Source organism: Podarcis liolepis (assembly GCF_965112155.1).
Source record: "Podarcis liolepis genome assembly, chromosome: 5".
NCBI classification, from domain to species: domain Eukaryota; kingdom Metazoa; phylum Chordata; class Lepidosauria; order Squamata; family Lacertidae; genus Podarcis; species Podarcis liolepis.
Window position 1 is genome coordinate 45,625,034 of NC_139556.1, and position 22,453 is coordinate 45,647,486.

Here is a 22,453-nt window from a genome sequence, read left to right on the forward strand (position 1 = left end):
CTGCGCGCGCGTCCTCCGCCACGAGGATACGCAGGACACTCTCGCTCTCCCCTTCTCTCCCCCCTAACAGTCTTAACCGAGTAACAAACCCGCGTGCGCGCGAGCGCCTAACTCCCCACTTAATTCAAATCCCCGCTCTGACGTCGTCACGTCCGTAACTTCGGCGTAAAACTCTCCTCACTCCAGGTCTGTATCTCTCCGCCACGCAAAACTTAGCCGCCTTTTCTTTTAACTTAGTTGTCCCCTGCCCTGGAAGAACGATAAAATATAATAATGTTCCTTACCCCATCACCACTCCCACACTGAACTGAGCTTTCTGGGGGGTGGGGGGGAGCGGGCTGTGTGGGGACTACTTCCGAATGGTTTCCGCGGAAGCATAAATATGGCGCAACGTTTTATCAGATTTACTTTTTAAAACGACGCGCGATGGATTCTGATTGGAGAACGCGAGATGACGCGAGCAGGAAAAACGATCCAATGGGGAACCCAGAAGGCCGTTCAATTTTTAACAGACAGTAAGGAGAAGCGCCGAGCGCGTTTAGGTTCCTTCGCTTCTCGCGCCAAGCGGCGGAGGCGGGAGAAGGGCTTCCGCTTAGGGGACAGCCGTAATGCCGCTTACCTGCGAGTAAGCGCCTCTGAACTCAAGTCTTCTCAATGGGCGTGCTTATGAGGGTGCCGTTCCTCCTCTGTTCTGAGGTGCTGCTTAAAAATAGCACAACAGGGTGGATATAATGACAACTTTTGAGTGCTTATGAAGTAGCTGAAGAACTTCCAAGTACAATGATTGAATTTTAAGAAAAAGAAATTTTAGTGTTTTGTTGGAAGCCGCCCAGAGTGGCTGGGGAAACCCAGCCAGATGGGCGGGGTATAAGTAATATATTAATTATTATTATTATCCCCCCTACCCTATTTTTTTTTTGAAAATGGAAAAACTTGCGAAGGCAGACACGCCCCCTAAATTAATGGAGGATGGGGGGCACCCTCGTGACTACACATGACAGGGGTGTGGCAACTTGACTGAAATATTGGGGGGCCAAGCAAGCCCCGCTCAGCACATGACGCGGGCACGCACATGCCCATCAACTGGGGGGGGGGAGAGACAGCCGTCAAATGTTTTACGGGGGGAGAAGACCCCTCGGTCCCTAGGAGTTGGATCCTATGATACAGGATTTGGCAATTGCAGTTCCACACAAGTAACTCTCAAGTTCTCCAGTTTAGCATCTCTTTTGTACGCAGCCCGTCCCAAGCCCATGCAACTGCTAAAGCTTGCTTTTCACCATCCCAACTCCCATTTCTGAAAAACCCTTTCTCCTATGCAGTCCCACTGTACACCTGCTCTCATCTTCACCCCCGTGTCCGTGCCTCCCCGCATTTTTTTGTGCAAGATCGCTGCAGTGGTGAACTCCATGGTGAACTCCTGCAGCTTTTCAATCATACGTAAATGACACGTCAGAAACAATTAGCTACTTTTACTTACAAAGAGATACGTCTAAAACATAGCTGGTTTATTTCAAATATTTGAAATTTTAGCTGAGAAAGAAGAGTACGTATAAATACATTCTACATTTATAAAGAAATGCTTTCTACATTTATGCAACAGGGGATGCATGGGAGTCTTCTGAATTTCTAAAGGTAGGAGTTACTCTCGAGCATTATCTTTGGCATTTAACATATAATCCTTCCTGCTACCATCAAATACCGGTGCTTAATATAATTACAGTATTTTCCTGTGCCTTTGTGTGCTGGTTTGACTTTTTCTTTTCTGTTTTCTTTTTCTTTTACAAAGTAGCCTCTTGTTTCCCTGGACAATATATGAATGGGAAGTGAATGGGAAGTTGACTCCTTTGTTACTTAGTTTCAATATTTATCTAAATTGGGAAGCTTCTTCTGATGTAGTAAGTGAAAGTGGTGCTGAAAGAAAAAGTATTTTATAAATAGCATACTCGTAAGCTTTCCACCAAAATAGAAGAAATGTCCATCTCAAAAGAGTCTTAATGCAAAGATTTTTGTTTCTTAGTTTCTGGTCCAAGGAGTAGGGCCTCTTGAACCTTTAGGCTGGCTGTTCTAATTTCATCACATTTCTTTTTTTAATATGAGCAGAATCTTGTGAGTTAGGTTGTTGAGTTTGAGAAGGTTGATGACTCAGTTGATGGATGTTGTGCATATTTTGGGTGCTTGCTAATAAAATATCTGTTCTAAGTTGCTACATCAAATCTGGAACTTCATGCAGAACCAGGAGTGAAATACATTGCAAAAAAATACTATGGAATATTTGAGGACTCCACATCCTTTATCTCTCTCAAATGAGACAGTTGAGGAATGCAAAAGGGATAAGTTTCAGGATAACAAGAAGGGAGAAAACACTGAAAGGGGTGGGGGGGGGAGTGTCTGCTTTAAACCTTCCACCCCTAATTTACTAAAATTTCTGCTGGTGTTGAAAGTTACCATTTTCTTCCCAGTTTTCTCCATCTCTGCTTTACTCAAACTTCCACAACTTTAAACCACTGCCTTCTGCCTCTCAGTGTGCCTCCCTTCCTCACTCCCATGCTGCTGTTGTGCAGCTTGCCTTCACATTTGCTCCTCTATCCTGCCCTGACTTCATTCAAATCCAGGTTTGTGATGTGGCACTGCAAGCCTCCAGTGGGGGCTGTTTGATAACATTCTTACATTTATATTATATACAGAGAAACCAATCCTCCCTCCCAATTAGGCTTCCTGGAGGAGGGTTTCTCCCCAACCTCAATCTGAATAAAACCTGCAGTCATTTTGATTTCATATCTGTATCGTCTTACATTAGTCTTGTCTGAGCTGCTTCCACTTCCACTTTCCATTATGTCATCAGATTCAAAAAAGTGGAAAAGTGAATATCAAAAGCAGATGAGGAAAACTGCTTTAAAATTTAAAAGGTGATTGAGATAGTTATAGATTCTAAACTCTGTACACATGAATGAAACAAAATGAGTATGTACAGTGTATGTGTACACCTAAATGTCTTTGAGTGTTGAGGAGAGAAAACAGGATACTCCACCCATGGCCAGTAATGTATAATATTGTACACTTGTTACACAGAAAACTGTATGCATGGTCTGCAGAAGTGCTGTTTTCCCTCCCACGTGCCGTATGCTAATTTTTTCTGCCTATTTAATTAAGGGTACCTGGGAGTAAACCCCACTGAACCCCACAGGACTTATAAGGAACTTCCTTGCCTCACCTTGCCTCACCCTCACTCCAGACATTTTGAGTACTTGAGTCATGTGAAATCTAGTAATTTCTAATGTGGTATTGCGATAAGGCTATTTTTTTTCAGGGGAGGGCACAAGGGACCCTGTGTACACCTCTGGGTGTTTGTATATTGATGATTTAGTAAGGAGGTGATATATGTGTGAATTATATATATTTTTGTGTAAAAGTAGTTGATACTGAAAATTAATAGCATATACATTGCAATTTATATGCTGCATATTAACTTACTTCCAGTAGTTTGCCTTGGTAGAATATATGGTCTAGTATCAAGTTAATAAAGTTTTTGTGAGCAGAATATATACACAAAGGAAGCAAAGCCTCGGCAAGGTCATACTTTCTTTTCTGCTGCAGGGCATAACATTTTAATATTTAGATCTTTCAAAAAGCAAAATCTCTTGACATTTGTGCTTTGCTTTTGTAATTTTTATAGTTTGCCTCATTTGCTGTTTTCATGTGGCTATGATGTTTAGTCACTTCAAATGTGTTGTAGTTCAGTGTAAACAGCTTTGTTAATATTAGCTTCACTTTGGAATTAAATTACTCTGAAGTGGCAAAGCTACTGGCATGATCCAGCTTAGGTCATCCTGACCCCATTTACTTGGGAGTAAGGTAAGCCCCACTGAATCCAGTTCCCATTGGACTAACCTCTGACTAAACATGGTTAGGATTGCAGTGCAAATTTGCCATTAGATTACAATATGTAAAGTTTGAGTGGTCAACTTAGTAAAACCTGGTTATTTTCAAAATAGTATAACTTTTCAGTCCCAGTTATACAGATACACCATTCTGGAATTACTACTGTGTCATGTGCAAGGGTGTAATTGAGTAAATAGCTGACAATGTACATCATTTTATCATGGTAGACTTGCTCTTTAACATGCTTTTGGAAGTTGCACCTTTGAGCCAGTTATAAGGGACATCACAATAGGATATTTTATTTTATTTATTGCATTTCTATTCCATCTCTTTCTCCATGGAGCTCAAGTTGACATACATGGTTCTCCTCCTCCTCATTTAATACCCACAACTACCCTATGTAGTAAGTTTTACTGAGAGGCAGTGAGTGGCCCAAGGTCACTTTGTGAGCTTCATGGCTGAGTGGGGATACCAGCCCTGGTCTCCCAGATCCTAGTCCAACCACTCCAGCATGTAGGAACAAATCATTTTGACCATACAATTGTAATTATCTGAATTATATTTTCAGATATTTTCAGTATCTCGAGAATGAGGTACATGCCAAGGCTTGCTGCATAGGAGTGCACTCAAAAGAAAGGATTTTCTGCAGAAATAATGCTGCAAAGTAACTTCACTATAGTTTTACTGTAATAAAAAAAGAAAGATACCAAGCCTTTAGCACACGTTCAGGATTTTTTACCAGTATGTTAAGACTTACAGATAAGTGAACCAAGTTTATAAGGAGAGATACCACTAATGCCAGCGTGGTTAATGAGGAAAGTCAGGGAAGCTATTAGAGAAGGCTTCATTCAGAAAAAATACTTCTTTTTTGTTCTCATTTGGCAAAGGGAGCACAGCCCTTGGGGGGGGAATGCAAACAATAAGGGATTTAAAAAAGAATTTGAGGAGCAAATTACCAAAAACATTAAAACCAACAATAAAAAGAGGTGAAATAAAATGGAGACCAGCTATGGAGGCAGTCCTCTTATGGATCAGTAACTGGTTAAAGAACAGGGAGAAGTGACCAAGAAAAGCTTCTCAGAAGAGTCCCCTGAGTGTTTGAAGTTTCGCTGCTTTTCATGAAGTAATGAAGGTCACCTTCCCTTCTCAGGAATAAATGGACAGTTCTCCCAAGGGAGAGATGTAGAAAGCCAAGTCCCCCAAGATTCTTGGTAAGACTCCACTTTTGAACTTGTTCATAAATAACCTGGGGTTAGGGGTGAGCAGTGAGGTCACCAGATTTGCTGTTGACACCAAATTGTTCAGGTTTGTAAGAAGAAAAATGGATTTGCAAATTAGCTACAAGAGGATCTATCCAGACTGGGATAGTGGGAATTAAAATGGCCAGTGCAATAAATGCAAACAATTCTAAAGTGATGTACATTGCAGGGGGAGTTCTAACTTTTCATATATGCATTTATGGAGTCTGAAATGGGGAAATGAGATCTTAGCTTAATGAAAATGTTGAGCCAGTGTGTGGCAGCTTTGAAAATTTGGATTCATCAGGACAGGGCTTGAAAATAAAACTGCCAATATCATAATGCTGTTACACAAATCTATGGTAGGAGTCATTCTGCAAAGAAACAGAAAAGATTGTTGTAACTTTAAGAACTGTTTCTGTGAGTTTGTGGTGTGGTTTTCTAGACTGATTAGGTACAGCTGGTGATGGGTACAAAAGGAGAAGTTGCAGTTTGCATTAGCCTGCAAAAGAGAACAGCCACATGCTTTGTGTTTGTAAGGTTGTAAATAAAACTCTTGCTTGAGGATTTTACACCTGTCTCGTGGTTCTGTTGTCTGCTACCAGGAAGATACAGGTCCAATAATGTATGGTGACTGCACTGGAATACTGTGTTGAGCTGGAAAAGGATATTGTTGAGCTGGAAAAGGGAGGAGGAGGTAACCAAAATGATCAGAGAGCTGGAACAAGATTACAACATTTGGAACTTTTTAGTTCAGAAAAAGGTATGGTGGAGCATGATAGAGTTGTATAAAATTATGCATGGTGTGCAGAAACTGGTAAGAGCAGGGGTTTTCAACCTGGTCCCCACCACCCACTAGTGAGCATTTCCGAATTCTAGGTGGGCGGTAGGGGTTCTATGGCACAAGCTGAATCCTCCTTCCATTGAGCACTGGTGGGTGGTAAGGAAATTTTACCATCAAGAAAGATGCATTAGTGGGCGGTAGGTATAAAAAGGTTGACTACCCCTGGGTTAGAGAGACGTGTCTATCCTTCTCACATGTACTAGAACGTGGGCCATCCACCAAACTAGAATGCTGAAAGATTCAGGACAGACAAAAGGAACTATGTCACACAGCACGTGCTTAGACTATGGAATTCATGATTGCAAGATGTAGTGTTGGCCATCAACTTGGATAGCTTGAAAAGGACACTGGACAAATGTATGGAGTAAGAGCTATCATGACTGTATTACTTCCACTGTCAAAAGCAGTATGCTTCTACATATCAGTTGCTGGGAGACACTGCAGTTGTGCTCCTGTCCTTCTCAAAGACTTCCCACATGAAATGATAGTTGGATGTCCACTATGAGTACAGGATGCTGGACTAGATGGGAGTTGGTCTAATCTTATTTTATTTTATTTAGAACTCTATGTGTTTTCATTTTTGAGAAAGATGGGTCTGCACATTTTATTTTCTAGCTAAGGACAGTTACTGGCATAAGCTATAGCCATTTATTTTTTCATTCTAGATATCTAGATAGTGTAATCTGAATGCCAGTATTTGAGGAAGGTATGGTTTATCAGTAACTATTTCATAAAAACTGCATCAAAAGTATTCTTTATTTCTATTTGTAAGACACAAATCAAAAGCTCAGAGACATGATTCTTGCATGCATTTATGAATATGCTTTATAAGAAGCTCATATTAAATTCAGATTTAAAGTCCTTTCAAATAATTAATCTATCTATCTTTTAGATGATAAAAGTGCAAAGTGTAGCAAATTACCTGGGGAAACAGAACTCCAAAACATCAAGATATTTTATTTGATATAAAAAATGGTAACAAATTGTCGAGATTTTTTTCTTTCAACTGCCCTTCTCCCACAAGAGTTCTGTGTTTTATTAGATCAAATATAATATAGAATATTACTTTTACTAATGTATTCTTTTTAAATACACTATTATCAAAGCCATAGAGGATGTTAAGAAAACAGACTACAAATCTCATAATGAGGTCTGCCACTGCAGTTTCAAATAAAACTATATAGCCTGGGTAGTAAGAAATCCTGGGAATGATCCCAAGAAAGTCACTTATAATCCAGCTACAGTGGTCTTTGTTTACACATGTTCTGGCAAAGTGAATAGATGTATGCTAGACTGGATAATTAAAGAATCTGCCAATTTACAGGTTTTCAATATTCAGAACCAGACTTCTAAAAACGAGATTTCAACAGGCCCAAAATAGATTGGAAACATTTTAAATTCTTTCAAGCACTGACATCCCATGTAGACAATTTTTAAAGCTTTTTCCCATAGTCTGTGGAATTAGGTTACCAAGAATTAAACAAGGAACTGTCAGAAATGAAGAACTTGCTCATGGAAATTCACAAGTAGTTTTCTCATGGTGATGGCAGATCTGGATTTCAGTTATGTGAGACACCATGCAGTTATCTACTGCTTGGCGACTGAGAGGATTTTTAATTTTTTTAAAAAATAAATCTTCCAAAATAGTTGATTCTTCAAGAACTACAAGCAATAGGCTCTGATTGATAGTTGCTATATGTTAATTTCACAACAGGGATGTAATTGAAAATTGTGACTTTGTGTGTGTCTGTGTATTTTCATAGAATTCAGACACTCTTTTACAATGGCTATGAGTAGCTATCTACCTCCCATCAGAAAACCTCCCCAGCAAACAGAGTTCTACCAACTTAAAGCATGATGAAGGTAATCTGCAGTGTAACAATTTCTGGAACTTCTTGGGTGGAGATCTTACAGCAGGATCCTATTAGTGAAAGTAACATTGGACAACTGTGGATCGCCTCAAGGCAGGACATTTAGGAACATTTGGTAAATAAAAATACCATAGAATGGTTTTGATATGAGTAAAGAAATCGTTAGCCCAAATAAATGGTTCTGATCAGTTTTAATGCTCCAATGAAATCCAGTCTAATTAGATTATATCTAATCAGGATACAATATTGTCCACATAGCTGAGATATCAGTGGTGTGTGCCTTTGCATTATAGAAAATAGTACCCTACTAAATCCAGAGCAGTGACTGAAGCAAACTAGGACATGGTCTCCACATAAAGCAATATGAGTGTAGAAAGAATGCTGAGGAAGGAGACAGGATGCAACCATGTTAAACTATCCATGGACACCCCAGATTTGAATGCTCCAGCATATTAAAACACCCTGCGAGTAAAAGCAGCATTACCAGGAAGAATGGTTCTAGAACAGCTTGTTCCCAGTTGTTTTCTACTCATGAAGGAGTTTTGCACATAGGGGAGCATTATAAATGTGACCACCTATTTGCAGTCTGAAGTGGAACACTGCATGTAACACAGGCAGCACCAGAGAGGAGAAAGGGAGCGGACATACTGTCCAGACACTGCTGGATTCCTTTTGTACTTCCTTCAAAGGAAAGATGTTTTAACATAAACGTATCATTCTCTTTCAGAAATCTAATATATGCAACAGAACCATCTCTCTTGGCACACACAAAAGTGCACCATGTCCTTTTTATGCCATTCCCCATCACTACCATGTTTCTGCTCCTGCAGTCCAGTCTAACCCTCCCAAATCCATTTTGATGCATGTGTAGACAAGGTCTAAAATGCCTGCCATGGCTATATTTGTTTCAAGTAGACCAAAATGTACTGCCCAGGAAGATTACATTTACTTTTGTATAATCCATTGGAACAACTGAGAATAATGATTACTTTTATTCAGATTACTTAGAATAAATAAGCGTGTTCTGGTTGAGAAGATAAATTGCTGTTGCAAATTAATGTTATATGTATAATGCTTCATTTTTAACCTTTTTTTTGTCAGAACAGTGCTCTGAGTCAAATAGCTAGAGTTTTTAAAGTTCTGGGAAGTAATTTAAGTAAGGGATTTTATGTCCTTTGCACCATTGCTGTATTTAGTTTAAATGAGCAAATAGTAGAGGAATGAAATTAAGAGATTTAAAGAAAGAAATGCAGCCTGAAAATAAAAATGAAACCTTGTTCTTGCATCAGAATTATTAGATCTTGCGATTTGCATATACAAATAATTCAGCAACATTCACTGGCATTATAAATACAGCAAGATCAAATTATAAATGTAATAAAAGAAAATATCACTGTATAATACATACATATATTATAAAGATCTTGACATAAATTAAATATAGTTTTGCATATACAGAATAAGGTTCAGTAGCAACATACTAAAAATGATACTGCGTAATGAAAACATTTTCAAATGCTGGAAACAAAGATGTTCAAATTCCTTTAAAAACCAATTCATAAAAGTCATTTTCAAAACACTAATCAATACAGCAGGCATTCTTCTGTTGGGCCTGATTAACCCAAGCCATTAAGTATCTACTTAGTACAAGATTTCAAAACTTGCTTGCATCAAGAAATGCTTTCCACACTGAGTTGTCTGCCAAGAACTATGTTGTGTGTTGCAGGGAATTCTGGGGTGCATTGTGTCACACTCTTAAATTTGCGTAGTGAGACTAGCTGGCCCCTATAGAGAGCACGTATATCCCACAGCACCAGGGCTGTTTCCAGGACCCCGTGCAAAAGATGGCAGGAGGCCTGACCACGCAGAGGAAAGATGCAGAAGCGTGCACACACAGAGATACACATCCACATCAAATACAAGAGAGTGCACACTTCATGCATTCAAAAGAGTGCATGAGAGTTCAAATTGTGTAGGGTCACAGGGATGCAATGCTGCCCCTGCCCCCAGTAACCTTCTGCATGCTTCCTACTCCTAACCTTTTGAGCTCTGAGCACAAAGGTCTGAGGGAATTTCTGAATGCAGCTAGAATATTGCTGCAGATATTTCTGCTCAAACCTCAGGAGAGGAGAGAGTGGAGATGGCACGCATGAGGATACTGGAGGCAGGGCTGGTGCACACACTCCTGGACTGTTTCAAGCTCAGGTGTTCTTTTGAATGCATGAGCAGGGCTTTCTCCAATATCTTCTTTTGCTCCTAAGCTCCATGCAGAGGGCTAGCTGGCTGACTAAATGGGGCGTGCGGATGGGCTGGCTCTAACAGCAGATGAGTCGGGAGCACAGAGCCTGCTCTGCCTGATACAGCATCCACTACTGGTAACATGGGAGACCAGGCAAACTGTGATCTTAGGCTCTCCCAACTTCTGCAACAGTGCCAAGGAGGAGTTAATCCTGAACGCTGTGGCTGATTGTGGGCTCTGCAAATCCTGTGACAATCAGGGGAGCAAGGAATCCAAGTACGGTATAGAATGGAAACACCTTGGCTGTCATACAGGCAAAAGAAGGTCAAGACCAGAGTCTTCCTTTCCCCACACAGCTACATTTTCCCACACACATTAACTGTTTGCATGCATGTGTGCGCACTGCTCGTTTGCTTTTAAAGCAATTTTATGTATATAAACTATTAGAGGGGGTCCTGCCAGATTTTGCTAATCCCTGGTGCCAGGCCTGCAAAGGACATGTCTCCTCTGCTGCTATACTTTGCAGGAAAATATCAGTAACAAATGATAAGATGCCTTTTGGTTAGCTAAGTTACAGTTCTTTATCTTGTTGTTAGTCCTTGCAAGGCATTAAAAAAGATGCAATAAAGGGAGTGCTGTCCTGCTCCCTCCATGCATTGGAGGGCAAAGATCTGTAGCCAGGAAGCTGCTGCATTAGTGTTAGCTCTCCATATGATTCAGGACGCTGATTGTGCAAGGTTCTAAATCACACTGGATCTACATGCATATAGCAGACATCCAGCCTCGTGGAGGGTAAAGTTGGGGAGCTGACACGCCCCTGCCCTCTCCTTACGCAAGTAAAATCGCATGAGGGTTTTAACACACAAATAGGGCTATTGTTGACTCCCTGATAAATTGATAAGGAACCCCAGGTTTCTAGAAACATACTTTGAAATAAACTGCTTTAACAATATTACTATTTGTGCACTGTTTCTGAGTTAAGCATGTACTTAAGAGCTTTGGCAATCAATGTCCACTGTCACACAAGACAATAAGTTGAGTCACATAGTGACTAGATATGCAGATCAGAACATATAAATTTCTAATCACTGTTTGGCATTTATTAATGCAATCTCATGCAATGTAAAAAAAATTAAGTGTGGAAACCCATAAATATGTTTGTTATACCATTGTACGAAGTATCACAGTCTTATTTGACTAAACACCTTGAAGTGAAAAACAAGCTTTCTAAAGTTGCAATTCACCAACCTCATAAAACAGATTAGTTGTGATTAAAAGTGATTTGGCTGGGTTTAGCACAGTATTTCCTCAACAGTGGCAAGTCTTGTCATCACCAAATGGGAGAACCTAATAGAACTAGATTGTCTGAAGGGAATCCAACAAAGCCACAGAGAAGGTTTTGTGCTTCAGATTACTTCAGAGAATTTAATCCCACGGAATTATCTGAAACTGTTGAGTATAGAAATTATTCCACGTTGGGGGAGGAAAGCTGCTCATTTGGCTCCATTTTAAGTGCACTCATATTAGTATTACCAAAATGAGCCTCACCCCAAGTATTCTGGCTTCACTTGAATAAATATAAGAAAAGTTAAAACATCCCTACTTCATTAATGGATTCCGCTATGTGCATTTCTGGCCCACATCTTCCGTTTTTGAATATTGCTTTACAGAACAAGCAACAAATTAAGAGAGTTCTGGATGCTATTAGAAATATTATCTAATTATTACTTCCTTCCACCAAGGCAGGATTTTTCTCTACATCTAGAAATGACTTTGTTTGGATAATTTAAAAAGGAACAACTGCAATGCTTTCCCTTAAGCAGATTTCACAGTTACAGCTATGGTTGCTGGTCAGAGGTCAAGGAAGGGGTACTGGACCAGATACTAAGGGAAGCAAGGAATTCCAGTGTCATGGATGAGGGAACAGCAGCTACCTATGCTATTCTAGGTTTACTGAAAGCTAGGAAGTGGGAAATTAGAAGGCGAAGACTAAACTGGTAACTGTAAAGACTATTTTTGTGTTATCAAGCTAAATATAAATAAGAAACTTTGGCTAAGTGCAGAGAGGCCATTCATCAAGGAGCCAAGAAAACTGAGGGGATATATTCACCAGGACACCAAAAGTGCCTAAAGGTGTTACTAATATCCAGTAGTCAAAAACTCAATACCAGGACCAGCACATGTCTCTATTGTAACAAAAATAGAGATATTAGGAAGAATATGTTTATGGTTTAGTCATACCTAAATAAAAACCCCAGTATTTTGAAAACAGCAGTTTCCACACAATTTGTACTGCATTAGAAAGCGTCTGACACTCTTAAGGCTGTTGGAAGCAGCTTCTAAAGTGGTGGGCAGAAACAGTGGTTTTTTAAAAACCTATCTTCATCTATTAATGTGCTCACAGATTTGGGTCCATAGTGTATTGGACTGTTCATTCCTCACATTTTGGAGTTTGGATTTCCAAACTTATTATGATAGAAAGCTTATTTTACATTCAACTCTTAACCAAATAATGGTGTTTGCTTTGGGGCTTAGAGAGCTTAACATCAATCACCTCTTACAATAAATTCTATTCATTAAGTGCATAACAACTGTACATATACATATAGATTTACAGAAGTGCATTACTGGGAAGACACAAGCAATAAAATGGCAGTGCTTTAAAAACAGTGTGCTTATAGACTAACCTGAACTGTTTTCAATTAAAAGTCGGTAAGTAAAAGACTCATGTGGACACCTTGCAATCCTCTGAATTGCTAAAAGTATCCACCTTTCTTCCAGTCGTGTATTAAAATGAACATAGATTAAAATAATGCAGGAGCTGAAATGTAATGACCAGGTTAAAGTCTACATAGTTGTCAATAAGGCTTTCCTTGTTGTATTAAAAAAACCACCAATGAACAAGCCCAAACTATTGCATATTAGACATTTATATACAAATTATTCTTTTGTACTTGTGCTCTTTAATTTATGCCTTCTAAAAAGATGGGAGCAATAGATATAAAATGTACTGTGTGTTTTGTCATTTTTCTCCAAAGCTAGTTTTGTCCAGATGATGACATTGCCACATGGGGCTTTATATATAGTCACAGCCATTAAAGTAAAAACCCTAGGAAGCAACCCATCATACAAGTCAGTTCCAAAACAAATGGGTTTTGTGCCCTAACAGTAAATGGTCAGTTGTGCACCAACAGCCCAAACCCAAATTTTGTGGGCACTCCTACATGTCCATACTTCATTGGCTACATTCCTGGGATAGTTCTGTATACTTACAATAAGGAAGAAAATTGTGAAATAATAGGTCATATAGGAGGTCTGAAAGCATACTGGCATTGAGTACCACACCATTTGTAGGGACACAATTCAGGACACTGTTCATTCCCATTAAGTACCACCGACACTAAAGGAGCACAAGTGTATTTATCTGTGTCCTTAATTGAACACTAACACCAGTATTCTAAGGACTTGGAAGTAAATGTCTTGACTTCAGTAGATGCTATTCCCTGATTCAGCTAAAGATTTGTCATGACTATACTCCATTGACACCAGTGAAGCAAGTTTGCCACTATGTAATTACTGAAGTTGTGTTGCTTTCAGTAGTGCTTAGCCATAACTATCTTAAGCTAGATTGTTTTAAATTGAAAGTATATGTTTTCCTTTATATATTTGCTTTCTATCTGGCAATATACCTTTTTGTGATAGCAAGAACAGAACCTCTTTCTTTTCAAAATACAAAATAGTTTCAAAATATTGATTAATTAACCTACATTAAATATGTTACTTTATGTTAATATTTCTTTTTAAAAAATTATATCAGGTTAAATAACTTAAGGTGATCTTTTAAGATTATTTAACTGAATTCAACGAACTCAGTATTTGCATTATGGTGCTAAGTTACAGCTTGCAATTATAACAGAACTATCTAGAGAATCTTGTCTTCAAAAATAATTATATGTTTTATGTTTTTTGCTAAGGTTCAAAATCTTAAGACAGTTGCTTGTGGAGGATTCATGTACCATTATATATAATCCACTGAATGAGTTGTGCTTAACAGGAAGAATGCTTAAAAAATACCAAAAAAAGCAAACAGATATAACCTGGCTATTGAACGTTAAGATTAATAGTTGTAGAATATTAACCAACTTTCTAGAGCACCTCAAATAGTGTCTTCCACAGTCAGCAGTTCACATTAGCATCAATAGGTTTACAAGTGGAGCAAGGTGCTGATGAACATAAAAGCATCAAAACACTGCCACAACCAAAAAAAGAATACTCTGCATATACTGAGATGAATGCAGCAAGCAAATGCATATGCTCTTGGGTGGCCACACTCATTTCAGTGGGGTGTACACAGTGTTTCCTAGTAGCTTGTGGCCATTGTGTGGAACTTGCTCTAAGAGAAATAATTGTTATGTGCATGGATTTGGATCCAGCCTATTTACTCTTATAAGTCATCTAAAAGTTAAAAACTAAAAAGTAAAAGGCAGAATTTCATAGATGTTCAGGGGAAAATATGGGTATGATCCAGCCAAAACCAAGCATTTTTGAAGTCCCATTAATGAATTTTAAAAGTATTTATTTCCTGTTCTTCGATGGACTCCCATCCAAGGGGCTGATCAGATCCATGCACACTTAGCTTCAGCAGTACTGTAGCATCAAGTGCTTGCAGACCATTAACTGGACTCCAAATCCCATTAACTTCAATGGGAAAAATTTAAGCATAAGCTTAATACACCCACTGAAATCAGTGGGTATTGAATATGCCTAACATAGGCTGGATTGTGCCCTATATTCATAATAGTTTATACTGTGATATATTGTACACGGCCATCTGTTATGCAAAACTTTAAAGATCACCTTGATCCAGCTTGGGGAACTAGATACACAGACACAGCCTTTGCACATATATCCCCAGCTGAATGGGGTGTCCCACATGCAAAAGTGTGCTAGATGTGCAGCTCCCCTATTTCATGTGCTGAAGCTGCACATGTTGAGCATTTCAAAACAATAGCAATCCTGCTGTTTGGCTGTTTGGCTGTTTGGGAAGGAAAGTGGGACTCTGGAATCAAACAGGTTCTTCAGGTTTTGTTTTTTTGAAACGGTTCTGCGCATGCTCCTTTGGATCAGAGAGTAAAAGTCTTGAATAATTTATACATCTAAGGAGGCATTCCGAGCAAGCCAAACATGGTAGTATGTACATTTAGAGTTTTTAAAAAGTCAATGGAAATAAATTAACATGATTTACAAATCTCTGTACAGATGATTAAATTAATAATAATAAGGCAGGAGTTTTCACTTGAAATTGGCATAATCAGAAAATATGTCAATGAAATCTTGTACCACTTTGTAGCAGAATTCATACTGTTCCTGAAAAGAGAAGAAGAATACATTTACTCTGATGAAAATTTCTCTGAATCATAACAATTCCAGTGAAGCATGTTTAACTCTAAACTGGAACATTATCATATCTCACAGACAACATTTTTAATTTCTTATCCTGTTAAAACACTTTCTTTTTTGCAGGTTGTAGCATAATTAATTTTAAAATATAACTAAAACAACAACAACAGTTGGTTCACTGAGAAAGCAGACTTTGAATGAGAGGTGGACAGTGAGCCCAATGGGACCATTTAAAAAACCCATAAATCCTATCAGGAGTCACTGTCAAATCAAGAAGTTTCCCATTTACTTTTTCATTTTAATTAGTTATAGCCTGCGTCTCGGGGGGGGGGGGAGCCATCAAAAGACAGCTAAAATGGCTATATTCTGATACCAGGACACATATGTAAACCTGACTATTGCTATTGTTTTTAAAAACAACTGTGAGAGGCAAGTAGAGCACAAATAACCAGCTCTAATTAATCTGCCCATTATATACAGGGAGGCCACCCTTGCCGTAATTCCTTGATTGCAAAAGTATGCAATGATATCTGGATCCTGCCACTGCTATTAGCTGTTCAGAGGACCAGCCGTACACTCCCCCACCCCCCAAGATCCAAGATACCCTATAGCACTGTGCAGAGGCTATTCAGCAGTTTCAAAAGTTGTTGTGGTGTGGCTTTGCAACACGACTAAGCATTGGCACTACATGTATTTGTGAACACCCAAGTCCTGTGTTGTGACACTTTGCTCAAATACCAACATCCTATTATCCTTTTGACAAATATTTTTGTGGTTAAAACAACATACCAGTGTTTGCACCATATGTGGTCTTTGCAGTCGTAAACTCTTCACAGCTTGAAATACATCTAAGAGCCCCTCAGCTTTGACTCGCTCCAGAATATTGCTGAGTGCAATGAATGTACCTGTTCTTCCAGCTCCAGCACTATAATACATATACATTTTTTTTCCTTTAACAGGTTATATTACCAAATCCATATTCAATACAGTGAAAATACACCCTGAATTGATTCCCTGCTACTTAGAAGAATCCCTGCATTGCCTCATTGTTATTTCCAAGGACTGGCAGAAGCAGAATAAATTATGCCAATTTGCTTAATATAAACATTTTCATGCAGATAACGGAATTTAGTTCTACTAGCCAAGGAAAACTTTCTTGAAATATAAACTCACGTCTAAATTTTTCAACCACCCAACCTTAATCTTGCAATCACTTTATGTGCATAAATGTTTACATCATGCTGTTTCTAAACTACCAATATATAAACATAGTTCCTAGCACTTCTGGAAACTCTTAGAAACATCCTTGTCTCAGCAGCCAGAGCCTGACTATCACTATGTGACTGACTGCTGTGCATTACACACTGAAGCTAATGTAATGTATGAATTATAGTTCTAGCTAATAAGAAATTGGGCTTCAAAATCATGAACACAGTTTCTCCAACAAAAGCAGATCTCCGTAGCTGACATCTTATGACAATAGGTGACTGGTAGGTGAGTGTAGTTTGCCCAAAATGGTCTTGCAGCCCAAATTCAGAAGCCAGGCAGACCTAATTAGGCCCATGGCCAAGAGGTTCCCCATTGCTGATCACTTTATGTAATAACACTTTATTTATTATCACTTTATCACTCCAGGAAAGTGATATTAAAGCCTTGCTGACAAATGCCCCATTTCTGATAACTGAGTATCTGGCCATAGTTGTCCATTCCCTCTTAAACACCCAATCAGAGTACAGAAAATCGTTTCAAGGCTACTAGATTGGTAACAGGGACTGGGCATTACAATCAGGTCATGCAGGCACTTTGTTAACTGCAATGGCACCTGGTCAATTTCTGGGGTCTGTGTATTTTAAATGTGTATGTTTTTTATATAAAATTATTCTTTTTTTAAAAATGTAAATATATTTTTACATTTTTGTAAATATTTGTCATGGAAATATTGATGGGCAGAATAGAAATATTGCAAACTTGCAAACAAGCAAAGGAGCATGGAGCAAAATAAAACACAGAACTATTTACCTGCAGTGCACTGTGATGGGATGGTTTCCTGTCTGCTGTTGCTGCTTTTGGACAGCTGCAATGAGGTCAATCATTCCCTTCCCTTCAGCAGGAATTCCAATTTCAGGCCATCCATGAAAATGAAACTGTCGGACAAGTCTGCCCAGCTTCTCCTGGTCATTCAAAAGCAAGAAAACCACAAATTCAATGCAGCTTCAAGAGTGGAACGGAACACTGGAAGCCAGCTACATACCTTCTTATCTATAGGAACCTTTTCATATATGGTCAATGTAAATTAATCATGTGATTTATATAAGGTAAGAGGATTTTAACGAGTAATCTAAATTGAGCTAAATTTACATTTCAGTTGGCTTTAAGCAACCCTGAAGTTCAGAAAACCACAGTGGACACAGACGTATTTAAAATGTTATCATTAATACCTGATTGTGCATAATCAGGAAGTCCCTGACGCTTATGGCATCAGCCAGTGAGTCACTCTTTATCTCGATGGTAATCTCTCCATAAGTAACAGATCCCTCTGGTGGCCAGTACTGAAAACATTTTTCCTGTAACATTGAGGGAAGAAAAGGGAATGAATGCTGCCTCCAGAACTTCTTGGTTGAAATATATTCATGCAGATACAGCACTGGTTCCTCAAAAACATTAGTAAGAACTAGTTCCTGTCTCCTTCCCCTCCCTCCAATCGCACATTACATATTATATAGAATAACTATTTAATGCCCCTGTATCTGAGTACTGAACAGAAGAAGACAAATACAGGAAGTTCTACATTCTCCATGTTTTAGTTGATGCCTGTTTTCTATGGGAAATTGATGTTACACAAGCATATGCTTGACATGCAATACTTCTGTACTTTGGGAGACAAATGAAAAGTTTTTAAAAAGGGAAAAAGTTAGAAAGACACATTAAAAACTTTCACGAATCATATGACAACACAAGTTGCTTTTGTAATGACTTAACAATGATTTCAGCAACGCTTGAAATGGATATAACTGTAAAACCCATTATAGCTCACCTTAAGTTAAGAAATGTAGTTTGATGCTGCACCAAACATGCAGACTTCTTGACACCATGCAACTGCTGACACGCAGTGCAGTCCAGAGGAAGTTATGTAAGCACTATTAAGCTCCACTGACATCTTAGCACTCAGTTGAGCACACTTAATTCCCATTGATTTCCCAATTGACTTGATTATATGTAACTTTCCCTAGAATTGTGACAATTTTTGTCTGAATTTTCAGTACTGAGGATCATCAAGCCAGGTTAGGTACAATTCGCATGAAGCTGTGTGCATCAGGAACCATGCTACTACATGTCTCATTCCTAGCCTGGAAATCTTTTTTCAAGAGCAAAGCATTTTTTTAAAAAAGTGGGGTGAGGAAGAAGAACAGCAAAACACTACAGTGGCATCACAAAGTCCCCAGGCTGCACAGCACTCTGCAGCTAAACACAGCTGGGCTTTGCTAAGATTTGGTGGTATGAAGCATATTTGTGGCTATTTATAGGCTAATTATCTTTCTTTTCTTTTTTTTAGTGGGTTGGAATGTCCTGAAGAAAAATTTCATTTCCTCATCACACTTTACGCTATTCATAAAAATATATGGTTTTTTTAAAAAAAAATTGGGCAAAGTGGTCATACCTGCTCCCTTTCGAGAACTTCGGTGAGCATTACAATTGTGTGGCATTTCCATTCCCACACCATTCGCCAGAAGTCTTCCACAGTGTGAGGAAGAGGTCCTTGTGTTGCAATGAAGTAATCCTTCTGGCGATAGCCCTTCACAGTAAAAAAAATACATGCAATGATTACCTGATGCCTCGGTGATTTCAATTTTTTAACTCCAGGCAATCTAAAAGTGATTCTAGGCTAACTAGAAATATCAGAAATATTAGAACAAACTATTCTTTTCAGAAAGCTCCAGAATGAGCCACAAATCCAGAAAACTGTAGTTAGTCCCTTACGTACAATGGAAGGAGAGGGAAACCAGTTCAGGAATAGAAAAACACTTAAGATTTATATTGTATTGCATTGCATTGCATTGCAATCATGAACGAATTCCTATGCCCCACAAATAACCCAGAGGTGCATTTTAAATAAAAGAACACATTCTACTAAAAACATGCTGATTCCCGGACCGTCCACAGGCCGGATTGAGAAGGCAATTGGGCCACATCTGGCCCACGGGCCTTAGGTTGCCTACCCCTGCTCTAACCCCTACACCACACCAGCTGCCATTCATGATCTGAATTCAGGCAATAATCTCAGGTGGCTGCCTCATGTGGGCATGATGAACTGATACTCCACCTGGCCCCCTGGCTGCCAAGTCAGCCCTGAAGAAGCCTTGCATGGTTGTGTTTACTGCTGCCACCCATGTGAGACTTCTGTGAGGCCTCTGAGAAAGGGCAAATGGGGTCCTTCAGAGAGAGAGGAAGCCAGGTGCTTCTCACCACCCACCTCCTGCAAGACAGACTTTCATGCAAGCCCTGTAGGCGCACGCACGCACGCACACACGCACACACACACCACAAGAGAGAAAAAGCCAATGGACAATCCACCAGGTGTCTGAAAATGTAATTAGGTGGCACTGGAAAGACTGTGGGAATTTAACCGGGTTCTTTAACTGACTTATTAAGCTTCCCTTGAGGACTGTATTAAAGTATTAGAAAATAAAATAAAAATCTAAGGGTCAAGAGAAAAAAGATGGCAGTGTGTATATAGAGATGAACCCTACGACAGAGACCATGAAGGAGTAAATACTGTTCAGGCAGCTGAACTGTATTTGGAAGAAGTGGAGAAGAGGAAAATTCTTATTTGATAGCTAGAAAATGCTTCGCTGCAGGTGGGGACCTCAATTTCTGTTTTCTCTTAAGGAACAAGGAGAGCAGGGAGGTTTGTCTCTCTCTGTTGACATTTTAAGTGCAAAGCCATACTTTTTATGATGTTGATAATTTGATTCTTTTTGAAAATTCTCAAGTTACTCTTCAATATAGCTCATGTGGTAATGATAAAAGCACATGTGCAACCATGTTCCCTGCTAGTCGAAAACAAAGCTGATTGCTGAAAAGACTTGTAAAAATCAGTACTACACATATTCCACATACACAGAAACACTTACGTCTATGAAGGAAGCATTGATATAATCCGTATACTCCTGACCTCTTTTCATTGAAAGAATCACTCTGTTAAAGTCATCTAAAATACAAAAACACCACATATTAGGTTTCTTAGAATACTTAGCATTTTATAGTCAATAATACAATAAAGCTATGAAGCTTCAGGCTTTCGTAGAATCAAGTTTACGATATATCTTTGTACTTCAGCCTAGCAGTGCCACCTGCTGTTGAATGTGTAACATAACCGTACACTACTAATTTGGATTAATACAAGTATTTCGGTTTTTACAAAGAGGAAAATTAATATCTTACATGGGATGATTTGGATAACTCTGGCTTTCTTCATATTTGCGGGCAGATTACCAGTTCTCATGTTTTCTTTCATTATTCGAACATTTGTTAATTTCTACAGCAAAAAGAGAGATTGGGCTAGGACTTTGTAGATTACTGTATAAAAACACAGAATACCAAAAATGGCTAACAGGTACACATCAAAATTTCATGATATTCTGTTCCTTTTAGAGATTTCTAGTTGATTCACCTGATCCCAAACCACATAAACCTTCACCTGTGTTCTTTTATGTTACACCTATATGGAAAGCAATTTTTTAAAACCTGGAAACTAAGACACACTGCTTTTGTTTTCTGCAGGCAAGGTATGTAGCTAGAAAGAGTGTTTTATAGGGGCTGGATATGTACAGTTCAATTTCTAGTAGTTTGTATGTATTACTTGTTTCTAGGTTAGATTACTGCAATGTGTTATACATGGGGCTGCCTCTGAAGACAGTTTGGAAACTTCAGCTGCTGTAAAATTCAGTTGCCAAGTTCTCACTGGGGCAAGACAAGCTGAGCATATAGGGCTAATCCTTGCCCAACAGCACTTGCTGCCAATTGGTTTCTGGGCCCATTTTAAAATGTTGGTGCTGACCTATGAAGCCTTAAGCGGCTCAGGACCTCAATACCTTAAGGACCGCCTCTCCCTATATGGACCTACCCAGACCCTGTGTTTGTAGGGCCTTTTCTTTGTCCCTCCCCTCCCCAAAAGGTTCAGAGGCTGACAACATGAGAACAGGCCTTTTTTGTGGTGGCTCCCCATTTGTGAAAAGCTCTCCCCAGAGAGGCTTGCTTGGTGCCATCGTTACATGTTTTTAGGTACCAGGCAAAAACATTCCTCTTTACCCAAGCCTTTGGCCATTAAATATTCTATGGTTTTTTATATGTGGAGAGACTGTTATTATGATTTTTCTGTGGTTTTTTATTGGTTTTTTTAATATGCTATGTAAGTTATCTTTTTAATATTGTACACTGCCCTGGGATCTATGGATAAAGTGTGGTATATTAAATTAAAGTAAAGTAAGTTAAAAAAATAAAGGTAGTATGTACATATTAAACAATAAGTATTACACACAGAATCATAGAATGGTAAAGTTGGAAGAGATCCTGTGGGTCATCTAGTCCAACCTCCTGCAATACAGGAAAGCTGAACATTGATGTTATAATTTACCGCAAATGTATGTATGAATGTAACATTTAAAAACTTCCAAAAGTAGAAGGGACAATTACTTTTGTTCATATTTGCAAATTCAGCAGATCTCAAAATGCAAAAGAATGGGTTGAGCTACAGTTAAGTCTAGAAAGTATAACTGGTGTTAGCCTTAAAACTTAACTACACTATATTCATAACTCCAGACATATTATATATGCTATGCATAATATGACTATTATCACCAAATTCTAATTCAGGTGAAGTTTCTTTATCTAAAAAATACCCAACCCCAACCCAATACTCTAAGAGGATCAACCTTTTAAAAATCAGAGTAAGAAACTATTTCTTTTAAGTGTGAACCTGAAA

At 38.8% G+C, this 22,453-nt stretch overlaps 2 protein-coding genes and 1 long non-coding RNA gene across 23 annotated transcripts in view; 1 reads left to right on the top strand and 2 right to left on the bottom strand.

Moving 5' to 3' along the window:
- MKI67 (marker of proliferation Ki-67) overlaps positions 1-142 on the bottom strand; it is a 36,456-nt gene extending 36,314 nt beyond the window's left edge. For 3 of the 5 annotated variants that reach the window (XM_083506099.1, XM_083506098.1, XM_083506097.1), the window contains exon 1: positions 1-119. The gene's annotated coding sequence lies outside the window, so the exon portion shown is untranslated. The other 2 variants (XM_083506100.1, XM_083506095.1) reach the window with 2 other exon arrangements.
- Positions 108-21,918, top strand: LOC310708208. 5 transcript variants are annotated; one of them, XR_014526905.1, is made up of 5 exons: positions 108-186; positions 5,030-5,090; positions 17,837-17,884; positions 19,025-19,151; positions 21,124-21,918. It is a non-coding gene; the product is annotated as an uncharacterized lncRNA (long non-coding RNA). The 5 variants fall into 5 exon arrangements; XR_014526906.1 differs by lacking the exon at positions 108-186 and adding an exon at positions 462-696; XR_014526907.1 differs by lacking the exon at positions 108-186 and adding an exon at positions 462-625.
- PTPRE (protein tyrosine phosphatase receptor type E) overlaps positions 9,088-22,453 on the bottom strand; it is a 159,933-nt gene continuing 146,567 nt past the window's right edge. For all 13 annotated transcript variants that reach the window (XM_083506159.1, XM_083506157.1, XM_083506152.1 and 10 more), the window contains 7 exons: positions 20,914-21,007; positions 20,604-20,680; positions 19,130-19,264; positions 17,910-18,035; positions 17,491-17,642; positions 16,261-16,396; positions 9,088-15,438 (listed from right to left, as the gene is read on the bottom strand). In XM_083506159.1, coding sequence (XP_083362285.1) covers positions 15,364-15,438; positions 16,261-16,396; positions 17,491-17,642; positions 17,910-18,035; positions 19,130-19,264; positions 20,604-20,680; positions 20,914-21,007 — 795 coding nt within the window. In that variant the 3' untranslated portion in view covers positions 9,088-15,363. The remainder of the gene's footprint in view (positions 15,439-16,260; positions 16,397-17,490; positions 17,643-17,909; positions 18,036-19,129; positions 19,265-20,603; positions 20,681-20,913; positions 21,008-22,453) is intronic.